This window comes from Danio rerio, chromosome 2 (assembly GCF_049306965.1).
Source record: "Danio rerio strain Tuebingen ecotype United States chromosome 2, GRCz12tu, whole genome shotgun sequence".
Lineage (NCBI taxonomy): Eukaryota > Metazoa > Chordata > Actinopteri > Cypriniformes > Danionidae > Danio > Danio rerio.
The window spans coordinates 25274157-25289813 of NC_133177.1; the positions used below are offsets into that span (position 1 = coordinate 25274157).

Sequence of the window (15657 nt, forward strand, 5' to 3'; positions counted from 1 at the left end):
TCAACATTTTTATCCAGCCCACATTTATAATGACTAAAGCTGACTGATGGACTAATAAACACAAACCCTCCAATATTATAAACTTCATTAAGTTGTAATTCAGTTTGTGCCAAGTTGAAAATAACAATTGAAGTCCTTTCAGTTTTTTAAAGCTAAAAAATAAGTGAACATAACTAAATCTGTGGAACTAGTTCATAAATAATAATTAGCTGAAGCTGCTTTGAATCTTTTTTTTACTGTGCACTTTTTAATTAATTTTACCCAAAAAATAGTCCAACTAGAGAATTGTGTATCTAAATAAAGTTTACCGTACCTTCTGTTTACGATGTTAAAAAGGTGTGGAAAAGAAAGCATAATTGATGAGATTTATACAGTATGAAAACAATTCATTCATTTATTTTGAGTTCTTCCATGGATTTCATTTAAATGCATTATTACATTTGTGTGTGTGTGTGTGTGTGTGTGTGTGTGTGTGTGTGTGTGTGTGTGTGGGAGTGTTTAAATCAGGTTTTTTGCAGATGTATGCTTGCTAGCTAACTACATTTCTACAGAATTGTGTGACAAACTGAAATGTTATGAGTAATCATGGTTGCTAATGCAAGTTTGAAGATGTGTTATAGCATTGTGTAGCTAATAAGCTCAATTTTTATGCTATTCCAATAGCACAATTGGCACTGGTATAACTATACATTGAATGACATATATTAAAAGAAAAAAAAATGCTAAGCTGGCAAATTAAAGTGAAAAACACATCATCAAAGTCTGTGAAAATGATCAATGTCTGTCCCTGCCTCCTGCACTCCATTGTTGTGTAGATCACACTTTCATTTGCCATCGAGCTCCACATTGATTTCACATGTATGAATAGGATTGCTGTAATCTCAGGGCTGCTTTAAGTCGAGCACTACTTTTATGTTTCCCTTTGAATCTTAAAACTCCCTTTGTAGATATTACTTCCTCTGGCTTATGAGCTGCGCTCTCTCTGTTTTCTGCTGTTTTCTTGCGTCTTGCTCCTCTCTCCTTCTTTCTCCACTTCTCTCTTTCCCTCTGTTGGGAACAGGTAATTACTTTTATTGGCAACAACAGTTAAATTCACCTTGACCTCAGTGTGTGGTACGTAGCCACAAAGCTTTCTCCCGCTTTTAAACACACATTAACCGAATTAGAGAGAAGTGCACCCCTGTGCCTATTTTAAACTTCACACTCAGGAAGCGAAAACTCAAGCTGAAAAGCGTCCGCGGCTCTAGCGCTGAAGGCAAAACATGTACTGCAATAGTGTCTTTTAATCTGCTCTATAATACGAACCAAAGGCAACCTGGAGAGCGGCCAAGGCCAGGCGCAAGGATCATGGTTATTACATGAACGGTTCGAAGAAGTACTCGGGGTTTGATCTGATGGTTTTTAGGTTGATTTTGAAGATCTAAAGGCTGCCGTGTGTGTTGGTATGAACAGCACTGCCGCTTTCAGAAACTGCTCCTCGGAGTGATTTGTGAGATCAATGATGTTGATGGACTGTTATGGATGTTATTTGTGTACATGAATTTTGAGGAACTAGAAGTGCCGCTGATGCTGCTGAGTGCTGGTGAGAGAGCAGAGCATCATCTACAGTGTTTGTATGGGATCTTGGAGTGGGGGGAACTTAGGAAACTAGGCATTGTGTGTAGTGGAGTAAGCAAAAACTGATGTCAGGATTACATTGTATAAAAGGGGAGCAGCTTAGATGTATGCCTGAGTATTTGATAGATCTGATAAAAAAAATGTTAGTATTTGGCTGTGAGGGTTATTTATTGTTCATAACTAGATTCTCAGGGTTTTTTTGTACTGATTCATACATATATATATATAAAAATAATGTTTACAATAGTTATTCAAATAGGTATTCATAACAGTAAATGAACAACAGGGGCTATAATAAATACTTCAGAAATGAAAAGGACTGCCAGGCATTACGATCTGGGGAGGCTGTTAGTCAGCAGAGGTGGTTGCATTACACAAGTGACTGTTTACTAAGGGATATTCAGTGGTGTAAAGTAACAAATCAAAAATACTCAAATTACTGTAATTGGGTAGTACTGTAAACCTCGGGAATTGTAATTTACTAAGTAGTTTTAAAAATGTGTACTTTTACTTTCCGTTGAGTACATGTATAGTGCTCTATCGGTACATTTACTGCACTATTTTGTCTCAACCTGCAGTCACTTCATTATTTTTTCTAATCTAGGATTTGATGTGTATAAAAATCAGTCCCATGTTTCTTGTCCAATCAAATCGTCCAGGTCTTGAGTTTGTTCAGTATGATGTGAGTTATAAATGCAGCATGCATTACTTTTAATGTCTGGAAGCATTAAAAGTGTCTAAGTAGATGTCCAAAATCTTTACACAATTTTACGTTTTCACATGCACAAATTGCATGTAAATGCATCAGCCTTGCGTATTACTCACTACTCTTGAGTACTTTTTAAAATGGCTACTTTTTAAATGGCTACTCTGAGTAATATTTATAACAGATACTTTACTTTGCTTGCACTACATTTTTGGCCAAGTAATGGTACTTTTACTTTAGTATAATATTTCTTACTTTTTCCACCACTGGGGATATTGTACATGGAGTTATTCTGTACTCACATTGGCAGTTCAAGACAAACAGTTCGTCTAAATCATAGGTTACATAACGTTTACCTCAGGTTGCTGACCTGATTTTACTATTTCATATGGTCCAGCATTTCTTTCAGACTCATGGATAGTGTCTTGTTCAGGCTCACGGACACTGCACATGAGATAGCCACGTTCACTTATTTATATGTAGCGATACACACAGAATAATAAAAAAAAATGTTATGGTTGACAATTTATTTCATCATACCGCCCAGCCTAAAAAAAAAAAAAAAGTATATATATATATATATATATATATATATATATATATATATATATATATATATATATATATATATATATATATATATATATATATATATATAGATATATAAAATTGTATAGTTTAATAAAAATAATCCTTGACCTATACGAGCAGACTATATTACGACATATCTGACTATGGACCACAAAACTAGTCATGAGACAAATTGAAATTTATAAAACACATGCTGGATAAAATGAAATTGCTGAATAAATAAACTTTTCATTGATGTAAAATAAGATCATAGTTTGAACAAATAGAAATTTTGGTATTTAGGGCTTAAAAGAAATCTAAATATTGACAAAATTGCCTTCAAAATGGCCCAGATATTCTTAGCAATGCATGTCACTAATAAAAATAGTTTTTATATATTTTATATATTTAGAATTTCATTTTAGGATTGTTGCCAACAATGTAAGAAAAATTGTGGTTGGAAAATAAGAGCTGGTGATGAGAGGGACTTTTCTATTTGCATGAGTTAAAATAAATTGACATTTAAAAAGTGCTGTTAATCTCTTGGTTCTACCTTGACTTTTTCCCTTCAAAACATCCTCACTGACTCGACAACACTTTTTGAAAGCCTCGTAGCTGCTTGAAGTGACAAAATGTGATACTGTTATCCATCCGAGCATCTCTGAATGTGGAGATCCATTCCTCTCTGAGAGACATAACAATAATAACAGCCTAGGGAAGGGAAAAAAAATGAATCGATGAGATGTTAAAATACACAACGCATTCATCGTCCAGACTGCACATCAGCACTGTCTGTCCACACAGGTTCTCTCCTATCAAATCACCTTCTCTCATTCCCCCTTCCTCCAACCTAAACCATGTGTTTCTTGGCCATTAAATAAAAGCCACATTTATTAGCCCAAAATGGCGGAGTGCTGAGCACATGTCAGCCCACAAGCTCTCTGTATCAACGTTTATTTATTTTAATGCAGCAGCAAGATGAAATAGCGCGTGCCAGCGATGCAAGATAAAGCCGACTACAACACACACTCACCGAACACTAAAAATATACACACTTCTCATATTTCTGGACTACACTCAAAGACACTACTTATGAAAGTGCTCGCTTTGACTCACAGAGCCAGCAATGTTCGTCGAACAACTGTTGGTTTTTTGTTTAAACCTGATAAGACTGATGTTCATCACATTTGGCTGGTCGAAATTGTCTGAACTGCATTGCAGATTAGCATATATGAATATATTTGAGGTCAATATTGTAAGCGCAGCACAGACTGGTGTGATATTTGTTTGTTTCTTGTGCAGATTGTATTTGCCCAGTGCTATGGTTTGACATGTATATGGTCTTTGATGAAGGGGGTTGTCAGATTTGTGTGTGGGTTTGTATAGAGGTGCCTCCTCGCCCCCCTCCCCCCAGATGTTGCAGAGCTCTTGTGGGACCTGGAGAAAGCTGTGCATTTTAAACATGCATAAACTAACCTTGCGCTCCCTCCTGGGACTGAAGAGGCCCTAAAAAACATGTGCTTTTTAGTATATTTCAGACATCGACTAAAAAAAAAGTGTTCTCCTGAGCCAAACCAGCATCCATATATAGAGCAGTATATGTATAGGACATTTCACCAGAATTAGATTTAAAATGATCGCTCTAGCATTGTTTTTCTTATAATATGCATTATTCAGAAATATTCATGAATTGCATATTCATGCATGCATGAGCCTTAAGCTGCTGGAAAGCATGGGTGCAGTGTGCCGGACAGGGAGTGGTTGCTTGTGGACTATGCTAGTTTGCTTTGATCTAGGGCTGTATTGTGTTATTTTTGAGAATATATGGTAATTAAGCAATATTTTCCTGAGCGTGCTTTTGTGATGGTTCTTGGGTGGATTCAGACCTATCAAATAAAAATAAATATAACACTAAATCAGACAGAAGGCTGATTTAAGACTGATGCAAGAAATGCCTTAAGTGATTCATAGAATCATTCATTTAAATGATTCATTTAAAGGGATGGTTTACCCAGATCAATATTCTGTCGTTTCAAACCTTTATGAGTTTCTTCTTTTAAACTTAGAATAAATATTTGGGGAAAAAATTGTAAATCTGTAACCATTGACTTCCATATTATATGAATTCCTTACTTTAGAAGTCAATTTTCAGCTTCAAATTCTTCAAATAATTTTTCTTAGTGTTTAACAAAAGACTGCTCTGAAACTTGAAAGATTTAGTACCACTCGAGTATGAGCAAATAATGAATGAATTTACATTTTTGGGTAAACTATCCCTTTAAAACAGCTGATTAATAAAAAAAAAAAGTAAGTGGCTTGTTTTATTAATCTTGCTCTGGCTTTGTTAGGAACTGAATGCAAAATAGTCTGTCAAGTTTGAGTCTGAAATGCAACTTACTTAATATTAACTTCTGTTTTGTTTTACTATTTGGTGAAAATAATGTATACCACTACGTATATCACATTTACAGTCTGTATATACACTTAAGAAAACAGCACTCTTGCTTTGATATTAGTTAACTACTTCATAATCTAATTAATACTTCATTAATCTGGGGTCACCAACTTATCCAGCATATGTTTTACGCAATGGATGCCCTTTCAGCTGCAACCCACCACTGGGAAACACTGGGCTCAAACCAGTGACCTCCTTGCTGTGTGGTAATTGTGCTGCCCAGTGCGCCACTGTGCTGCCTATATCTTATACAGGTAAACTGTATTTTACTAAGTGTGTTTTTGTTTTGATATTTGATGATTTAGGTTAATCATTAATTATGATTATGACACTCAATCTGCCAGTAGGAAGCAACAATGAATCTTAATGAATGATTGATATAATTAATCATTTAAACGATTCTTTAAGACCACTGATTCATTTAGAAATAAAGCAAGTGTGCAGCAGTATTTGACTTATAAAATGGGGTGGGCACCAGGGGAAGAAAATCCCACTACAGTTACTCCAATAATTCCATTAAAATAAATAAATGGAATTAAGTTTCAACAAATGAAAATAAATAAATAAAGTTTCAACAAATGTATTATTTAATCTATTAAACTAGTCAAATGTTTAGTCGACCATATCAATAAATTAATAAAGGAGAAAAAAAAAAAACAAGTCTAACAAGCTTTAACTTCAACACATTTTAGTTTAACTCATAAACCAAGCAAACTTAAATGTCCAAGCACAGGCACAATACCTATTAATACCCTCACAATACAGACAACAGGTGATAAAATATAAAATAAACTATAAAGATATAAATCAAGTAAATCTTTCTTTTCCTGTAAACTTTGAATCAGCCTCAACTGATCTAGAGACAATAAAACCTGCTCTGTTTTTTGATCTGTTGTAGATGGTATATCACATTTCACATTTGTATACCACACATATCTTATTATCTTCTACAATTAAACAGTTAACAGTCTGTCTTTTTTCTGCATGTATCTTACTGGTTTAAGTCCATCATTAATCAATAATATCAATATTTCATTTGTAAGCACACTTGGGGTGATTTTTAGGAAATAAAGGATACTCAGGCTTCTGTGAATTTGCAGAACTATATTTTATCTCATACATATTAAAAACTTTTTTTGCTTTCATAACTTAAATTATAGGACCATTATACCTGCATTCTAAAAGTCTTTTTTTTTTTTTTAAATACTGCATAATGGCAGCGCCCACATTGTTAAACCACTCACAATATCATACTTTGATCTCTACTTTGGTCCCGATGGGTTTGTAAGACACACCGGGTCATGCACACACCCTCGTGTCATCTCTATTAGACAAAGTTAAAACCTCCTCCAAAATGCTTGACATTGATGCTAGTGCAGGGCAGATGAGTGATTTTGCATCTATACAGAAGCTCTCAACAGTAATCGGCAGCTCAGCGGGTCCTGAGGTTGTTTTGGGGGCTCGGCCAGAGAATGTTGCATTCAAATGATCACCACCCCTGGGTCCCAAAGGTATTCATTACAGGCTGAATTGCTTTCGTTGCCTCTTATATACAATCCCAGCCTAGATGGCAAATGAAAAGCAGGTTGGAAAAAAAATAGGGCACCTTATTAAGTTTAACTACTGTAGCATTTAACCTGACATCTTCATTATTCAAAATTACGTTATGAAAAAGCCGCTTCATCTGCGGGCGCAGGTTACCGTTGTTTACGCGTCCTTTTGCTGTTCTTTGGCAATTTAATTGGTGGAAGGGCATGACAACATGTTGGAGCGCTCCTCATGGCGCATGGAGCACTGGGTAATGATCCACAGCCAATCCTGGAGTGATCATTTAAATAGAGTAGGCTTCTTTCTGAAAGTCAATTTCTGCAAAGGCAAATACCTCAGTGTTGCCTTAAAACGCTTTTGAATAGTTACACTGTTAAAGCCAGGGAGAAAAGAGACTGTTTGTTTAATGCTCATTGACTTTTTTGCCCTGATACTAAGGAACATCACCTTCTCTGGATAAATGTTGAAAATGTAAATGCAATTACATTGTCAGTAATGGGTTTTTCAGCTAAATTTAAGCAGTAATGAAAGAAATATATAATTAATAAATTATTAGCAGGCACAACATTTAACTCTTTTGCTCACATCAGAACTTTCCAGCTTTCAATGTTTTGACTGTTATATGGCACTTTTTCAAAAATAGTACAACCTGTCAGCAACTGAAAACAAACAGGAAAAGAATCATAAACGAGCATAAATGTAAACAATCCAATCGTCCGATACTCAAAAGCGTATGGATGAAATTATCGGATGATTAGGTGGATTGGTTTACAAAGATTACAAATATTTCTCAACATTTATTTATGTGTGTTTGTATTTATTTACACATTCATTATCTATTTATTTTCTATGAAACATACAAGTGTTGATAAAAATGGAATGAGGAGGTTTTTTTGGAGCAGAGCTGTTCTTTTTTCTTTTGATATATTGTATTTTCAGAATACATTTTTCTATTATTTTAGCTAGAAGGAGTATGCTATATATTCATGCCTACAGAATAAAATAGTTTGCTTCTGAGCAGTGTCGTGCATGAAATATAGGCCAAAGATATAATTATACTTGACAAAATGAGCCCACAGAGGTGTATTTAAAATTATATTTTGTGGATTTAATGCATGTGAAAACAGAGGCAGGAATTAATATCAACCTGTACATGAACAGATGAGTTTTATAAAGGTAATAGACATTCTTTGACTCCAGAAATAACACAGTAAGAGCTGCATGATATGACAAGATGCATAAAAGTGCATTAAACACTTATATTCCACAGTTTACATCTAACTGTTGCCTGATAGTGAACATATTTATAATATATACAATAAACTAGTAAAGAATACAGTTAAGCAGACCTTATGCCTCTCTATTGCTGAATAAATTGGTGTTTCCTGAATTTTGCCTCCTGAAGACAATTCGTCTCCTTGGAATTATAAGGTTCTATCTGCGTTCTGAATGATTTTGAGATAATGAGCTTTAAAGTTTTTGCATTCCATAGCAAACAGTATGTGTGTAACATTTGTTTTTTAATTTAAAAGTCTTAAAATGTGAACAACTTATAAAAAAACATCCCATAATGTAAATAAGTTGCCATTTTATAAGAATATGCCAATAACTCAATTTTGACGAAAATTTCAAATAGAACCTTATAAATCTAAGGTGACGAATTGTTTAGCTTATAAAATAAAATGTAAGAAATTGTTTTCTACATTTAAAGTTTTCATGTCATTTATCATGTTTATTTATGTATTTTATTACTAAAATGATTAAAAAATATATTATTCACTATTGACACAATAAGCAAAATTGCCATTGGTTTTGAACGAGGTGTTTGAAACCAACATACAAAACCACAAACAGAGATAAGAAGACATTTGATTTAAAATACCATTACTGAGATAAGCTTCCTCACATGACCGCTAGCCTCAGTGTTACCCAGTGTTTTAAAATATGTTTTAAGATTAGATTTTATGTATTTTAGTTTTAATCTAAACTAAAAATTTCTTGGCAACCAAACAAAAAAGTTTTAGTTAACGTTTACTTTATTTCAAGTAAACAAGTTAGTGTTTTTTGGTTTTAGTTATCTGCAATAACCCTGTTTCTGAATTCTCGTCCTATCAGAAAACCATCTTGCAAATCAGTATAAATGCTTATTGTGGCATAATAACGGGATGTACCGCTTATCTCAAAATGCACGTTTTTCTCATCCACCTCAGTACGCGTGCACCTCTTTCATAATGACGAGCTGATTTACGCCTGTCAAGATGGAAGGCTTATAAACAATCTACATCTCTATTGTGTGGCTGCAGTCATTTAATGCGTAATTTCTGCTGGTGGAGCGTTTCTGCCACTCACTCAGCACACTATGTTAAAAACAGGAGAGCTCTCCTCATATCATTTCTTTCCTTATTGTCAGTGTAAACCACATCAGATACATCCAGTTTATTCCACTTTCCCCTTTGCTGTGAAGCTTTGATTGACTGCTGACTGTGAAGTCGCCCATAGACAATGACTCCACACAGCCATCATGACCATCATCAGTAATTGATAGTAGATTTAAATGACTCTCCTGCTCATTTGCCATTCATCTCCCACCAGTCCCATTACCCTTGTGCTATTTGACAGGCAATCACCTCCCTGAGAGATTTGTTGTCCAGTTGCAATGATGTCACGTGAAATGGACTTCCACAATGTGGAACAATCTCAAAACTTGCCTTTTCTTCCCCCCTTATTCACCTTTTTTGCATGTGCTGTAATGCGAGTGAAGGAAACTATGTGTCATCTGAAGTCCTGATTTACACAGAAATTGTATTTTGTCTTCAGTCTTTCGTTTATTGATAAATGAAAAGCTAGGCTTTTAGAGGGAAACCGCACGCCTAAATTGTGTTAGCGAATGTAACTGGATTATGAATAGTAAACACTGAACAGAACGTACAGATATTGTGGAGGTAATTTCCCACAATCCTGACTCAAAATATAAAGTGTTCATTGCTCATTATCTGATTCAGATCAGAACTTTCTGACCCTGGAGGCTTCATAAGATGATACAAAAATATTACCACCTTCTTGACTAGAGATGCATGTTTAATCATTTTGTGTGTGTGTGTGTGTGTGTGTGTTTTTAGCAGATGTAATTTAGACGTTTGAATTGAACAGCACACGTTGCATCAGAAAATGTATTTATTTAGATTAGCAGGAACATTTTCATCGCCGTTTCAAGTAGATTTGCGGCCGATGATGCCATGTTTTGATATGTTTGTACCCACATCTTCATTCCAACGTCTTCTTTTTTCACAAGATGTAGTTTGCAGTGCTCTTAATTTTTGCGCATTTCACTTTTTTTTTCCCCCAGAGCCGCACACCACAGCACAGGCTTATTTGTTTCCTGTGCTCTCTTTTTTGGCTGCCTGTTTACGCAAGTGTAAAAAAAGAAAGACAGGATACTAAGAAACATCACATGTACACCGCATAAACTTAATTGCAGCCCTACTCGAAACTGCCATGCATTCCTTCTCTTATTTATTACTCTGCTTTTCACCTGAATATAATAATTTCATCCCTTTTTTTTTCCTCCTTCGACAATAATTACACAAATACTCGCAAGTATCAACAGCAGCGTAAGCTGCGGCAGCGCAGTCGTCTTGTTTTATGTGATTTATTTTTTTTAATTTGGCAGTAAAATCGTTCCTCTAAGGGCCTTACTGTATGAATTATGCCAGCATATTTCCCCGCAAACAAACGCAGACATCTGTGAGGCACAACACAATCAAATATGCAAATGAGCATGATACATTGGCTTTTAGAGGCAGAAGTAGGAAGCTCATTAAAACGATTATTGCAATCCTTAAAAGTAACAGTTGGACCGTTATTTGAGTTGAGTTTGAATTTGGAACCAATTTCATACCTAATTGCCTGTAGTTGGCTGTCTGACAGGTTCATTTAGTTTGCTGCAAATAAAAGCTATGTATTAGAGATAATAAAGCTGCAGAAAAGAAGAGCCCCTTTTGAAGGTATTAAAAAAAGGGATCGTCGAGTCGAATCAGAGGCATATTTGTGGTTGCCGTGTTCTCTTGCTTCCCTGTAATAAACCTATGATAACTGTATATGTTTTTCTACAGTATTTTCCTCCAAGGCGGCCTTTGCAGAATAATTTATGATTTTGCTTGGATTTGTACAGCCTTTCATCTCCTTATCTGCTTTACATTTTTTTCATCACAGTCTAAACTGACAGAGGCTGGAGGAGGCAGAGCGCAGGACGGCCCGTTTTAAAGCAGCCAAAGCAAACTTCACAGCCAAACGCAAGAGACTGTTCAGCCTCATAAAAGCAGCCTTTTGTTAGAGTCTAATGAGATTGATTGACCATTTGCATATAATTTTACTTCCTCAAAGGCTCCAATAGTAAAAATGAATCACTGTAATGTGAGTGCGCTTTGATGTACTTTATTCAGCATTTCATTTGCTGCCTATATAGTTGTGATTAGTCTTTTTTTCTGTTATTGATACAGTGTGAAAGATTGCCGTCGCTGGATCGTTTCGGTGGCAGAAAATAGAACATCAAAGAATGTTGCTTTTCAACAAGATCTTTTTTTTCTCTTCGTGCCTTAACCCATTTCATTCTCTTATTTATAAGTATCAAATGGACAGTCTGTCCTTGTTCTAGCCTACGGTTCACCCCCTATTGTGCAGTATTTCAAACTAACTGTTTGGAAAGCCTTTTTCATGCTGCCTTTCGAGACATGAATGACAAGAATGCTCGTTGCATTTCACCGTCTATTCACTCGCTATTCCATTTTGAAGTTACAATGTGGATTTTGATGTGTGTCGGGAGATTTACAGAGTCATACAATTTAGCTTTAAATCAGACTCCATATATTTATATAACATTGTTTTATATTATATTATATTATATTATATTATATTATATTATATTATATTATATTATATTATATTATATTATATTATATTATATTATATTATATTATATTATATCATATTATATTATATTATGTTATGTTATGTTATGTTATGTTATGTTATTTTATGTTATGTTATGTTATGTTATGTTATATTATGTTGTGTTGTGTTGTGTTATGTTATGTTATGTTATGTTATATTATATTATATTATATTATATTATATTATATTTTATTATATTTTATTATATTATTTTATTGCATTGTTGGCCATCAGCTTATAAATTAGAGTGATTATATCCACCACAAAAATATGTGTACTATGTACTATGTGTACATTGTAGTATGCCAAAGTCCAACTAAACATTTATTAGCAATGTTATAATGACATCATATCATTCTTAATATATCATTTCAATACATAATTTCTCAAACTGTTTCCACCTAAACAGTGAAATCACATTTTGAGGGGAAAACAGCTGAAGAACTGACAGGTCTAGTGTTCTAGTTGTGTTTGCAAGCCATCTTGTGTATTTTCATGAGGATTATGTATATTTATAATGCTGCACTAATCACTGCATAGCAAATAATTATTGTATGAAATATGTAATAAAATAACATTTCTGCCTTATTTGTAATGAGTCACATGAGCTTAAAGTAAAATTATGCTGTTTCCATGCACTGCACCAAAATGTTAATTAACAGGTGAACTATTTTAACAGAAATCATCTGTAGTCTGTTCATGGGTGGTTGCAGATTTATGTACAGTATGTGTTATGCTTGCATTATGATAACTTGATCTCTGCCTTAACAAATTTGGATGTTGAACATTTTTAGTAATGTGAAACGATGTACAGTGACTGGGTTGCTTGTGTAATTAATAGTTCAAACACAAATTAGCTAGCAGTAGTTTTTCTGTTATATCTTAGATGTATTTCTTATTTCTGAGTATTGTACCTCATTCCTGTGCATCATGCTAAACTAAAAACCATATTAGTCTCCTGTTAAGTGTAATTCTTCCTTGAGCATGCGATAGTATGATTCATTGGTCAAGCAAGATTAATTTGACCTTTTTTTTATTTTTTGTATATATTATACATTTTCAAGGTTTATGTTGTAAATTATTTTGCCAACATTATATGTATAGAAAAAAAATCTGCATGTTTTGACAATATTTTATTAACGCTAAAATTACAAAGGCATTTTTTAAAAACATTTTTGAATTATTCAATTAAATAACTTTGTTAATCCAAATAACTATATTATCCTGTCTTTTATAATGTTTTTATATTTCATTCTAACATTGTATGTTCATTCAAATTACAAAACACAAAAGAGTTTCTATGTGAATGGTCATAATGCAAAAATTGACCACATGAGTTTTCAGTATCCTCTACTGCCTTTAAATATACCTGTCTCTCTTGCCTTGCAGATTTAAGCTAAGAAAAGTGTATTTTTCTGATAGCAAACACATATCTTTATTTCAAATATTCAAAAATAACTTTGCTCTATTGCTTGCTAGACAAATATCTTCAAGGTCTAGTAACTCAAACACAATTATAAGCTATATTACAAAAATATTGTACTTTTAAGGTAATTACTTCATAAAATACGATGACAGACATTCAAAACTTAATTTTAAAATCTTATAAGCATTGAAGCTAAATATATTGTGACAAAAATTCAGTTGGATACCATCATAGAGCATATGATCCCAGCAAGCATTTCACAAGATGTCTAAAAGATGTCTAATAGACATCTAAACATAGTCGTCTTGGCTAAAACAAGGCTAAATTTGGGCTGTCAATAAAATCAAATCAAATCAGTTTTATTGTAACATCATCAGGAACACATGTGCTATAATGAGTGAAAATCTTAGATTTTTAAAGCTTATTAAAATCTAATAGACGTCTAAGAATAGGCCAAAACTAGACAAGTCATCAAATTAACAGAAATGAATGACTACACATATAAAGTCTGTCTAACCTGTCTATTTGATGACTAGTCTAGTTTTGGGCTACTCTTAGATGTCTACTATATTTTCACTGACAGCCCAAGTTTAGCTTTGTTTTAGCCAAGCTGTCTACGTTTAGATGTCTATTAGATATCTATCAAACACAAAATTGTTTGCTGGAATTGGTCAGAATGACCACTGTGGCCATTAGAATTCTGGTAGACACTGTACTCTTCATCACTAATGAGTCTGACCAGTCAGTCATAAATCAATCATCTTTTGAAAGAGCACATGGTTTTATATAATCAGTCAATACGTGTTCTGTCAGGTCATGTAACCTCAGTCTTCTGTGTCTCTGTTTTTTGCCAGCAGTCATACCCAGTGCCCAGTCTTGGGGATGAAGACTTCAACATCCCACCCATCACCCCTCCAACCCTCCCAGAACACATGCTGGCACACCTTCCCGAGTCTGAATCCGGGACATACCACCCCCTGTGCCCCCCTGTGTCCCAGAATGGACTGCACCCCTTTCACCTGCAAGGAATGGACCTGCCCGGCATGTTGAGTCCTAATATGTTGAGCCAAGATGGCAGCCTGCTCACCAACTCTCTCTCAGTGGTGAGTACATGTGCTGTAGAGAGTATTGTGGACAGAACTGATGAGAAGTCACATGAGAATTTAAAAAGTGACATTGCAGCATGAAATCAAGTCAGATTTTGACTTGAATTAAATAGTAATTTATTTTATTGGTAAAACGATTTGGAAATTTTGTGTTTGTTTTAATGTTTTGGGTTTTATTATTTCAATTTAAAATAACTTTTTTTTCTGTTTTGAATTTATGTATGTCTGTATGCCAGATTTTTTTTTTAAATGTTTCCCAAATGATGTTTAACAGAGCAAGGAAATTTCCACAGTATGTCTAATAACATTTTTTCTTCTGGAGAAAGTCTCATTTGTTTAATAGAAAAAAAGCAGTTTTTAATAATTAAAAACAAACATTTCATGGTCAAAATTATTAGCCCTTTTAAGCTATATATTTTTCCGATAGTCTACAGAACAAACCATCGTTATATAATAACTTGCCTAATTACCCTAACCTGCCTAGATAACCTAATTAACCTAGTTAAGCATTTAAATGTCACTTTAAGCTGTATAGAAATGTCTTGAAAAAAATCTAGTAAAATATTATTTAGTGTCATCTTGGCAAAGATAAAAAAAAAAAGTTTTGTGGTTAGCACTGTCACCTAACAGTGATAAGTTTATGGCTGGGTCAGTTGGCATTTCTTTTTGGAGTTTGCATGTTCTCCCCATGTTTGCGTGGGTTTCCTCTGGGTGCTCCGGTTTCCGGTTTAAGTGAATTTATATAACGAAATGGCCTTAGTGTATGAGTGTGTGTGTGTGTGTGAATGCGACAGTCTATTGGAGTTTCCCTGTAGGGTTGTGGCTGGAAGGGCATCCACTGTGGAAAACATATGCTGGAATAGTTGGCGGTTCATTCCGCTGTAAGGAATCCTGATAAATAAAGGACTGAGCTGAAGTAAAAGGAATGTATAAATGAGTTACTGAGGATGAATTTAGCAAAATGGGATCATTTGTCACTGAAATTGTTTTAAAACAGAATAAAAATATTTTCAAAACATTTTTATTTTGGATAAAATAAATGCAGCCTTAATAAGCATAAGAGACTTTCAAAACATCAAAAACACATTATTAAAACATCATACAAATATGTGACATAAACCTAAAACTACAAAACAAATTGTCCATTGATCACATAAAAAACTGTACAATTGTAAAAAAAAAAATGCAAAATGCAAAAACAATTGCCACAAACAAATGCACAGTCACAAAATTAGGGAAAAAAGTTAGCAACCTATTGCTATTATTATTTCATTTTCAC

At 34.1% G+C, this 15657-nt stretch overlaps 1 protein-coding gene across 14 annotated transcripts in view; it reads left to right on the forward strand.

Annotated features, from left to right (window-relative positions):
• The window catches only part of tox (thymocyte selection-associated high mobility group box), a 222955-nt gene that overhangs the window by 161606 nt on the left and 45692 nt on the right, over positions 1-15657 (forward strand). For 8 of the 14 annotated variants that reach the window (XM_073920269.1, XM_073920278.1, XM_073920265.1 and 5 more), the window contains one exon: positions 14130-14375. In XM_073920269.1, coding sequence (XP_073776370.1) covers positions 14130-14375 — 246 coding nt within the window. Of the gene's footprint in view, positions 1-14126; positions 14376-15657 lie in introns of all 14 variants that reach the window. The other 6 variants (XM_073920264.1, XM_073920258.1, XM_073920257.1 and 3 more) reach the window with 1 other exon arrangement.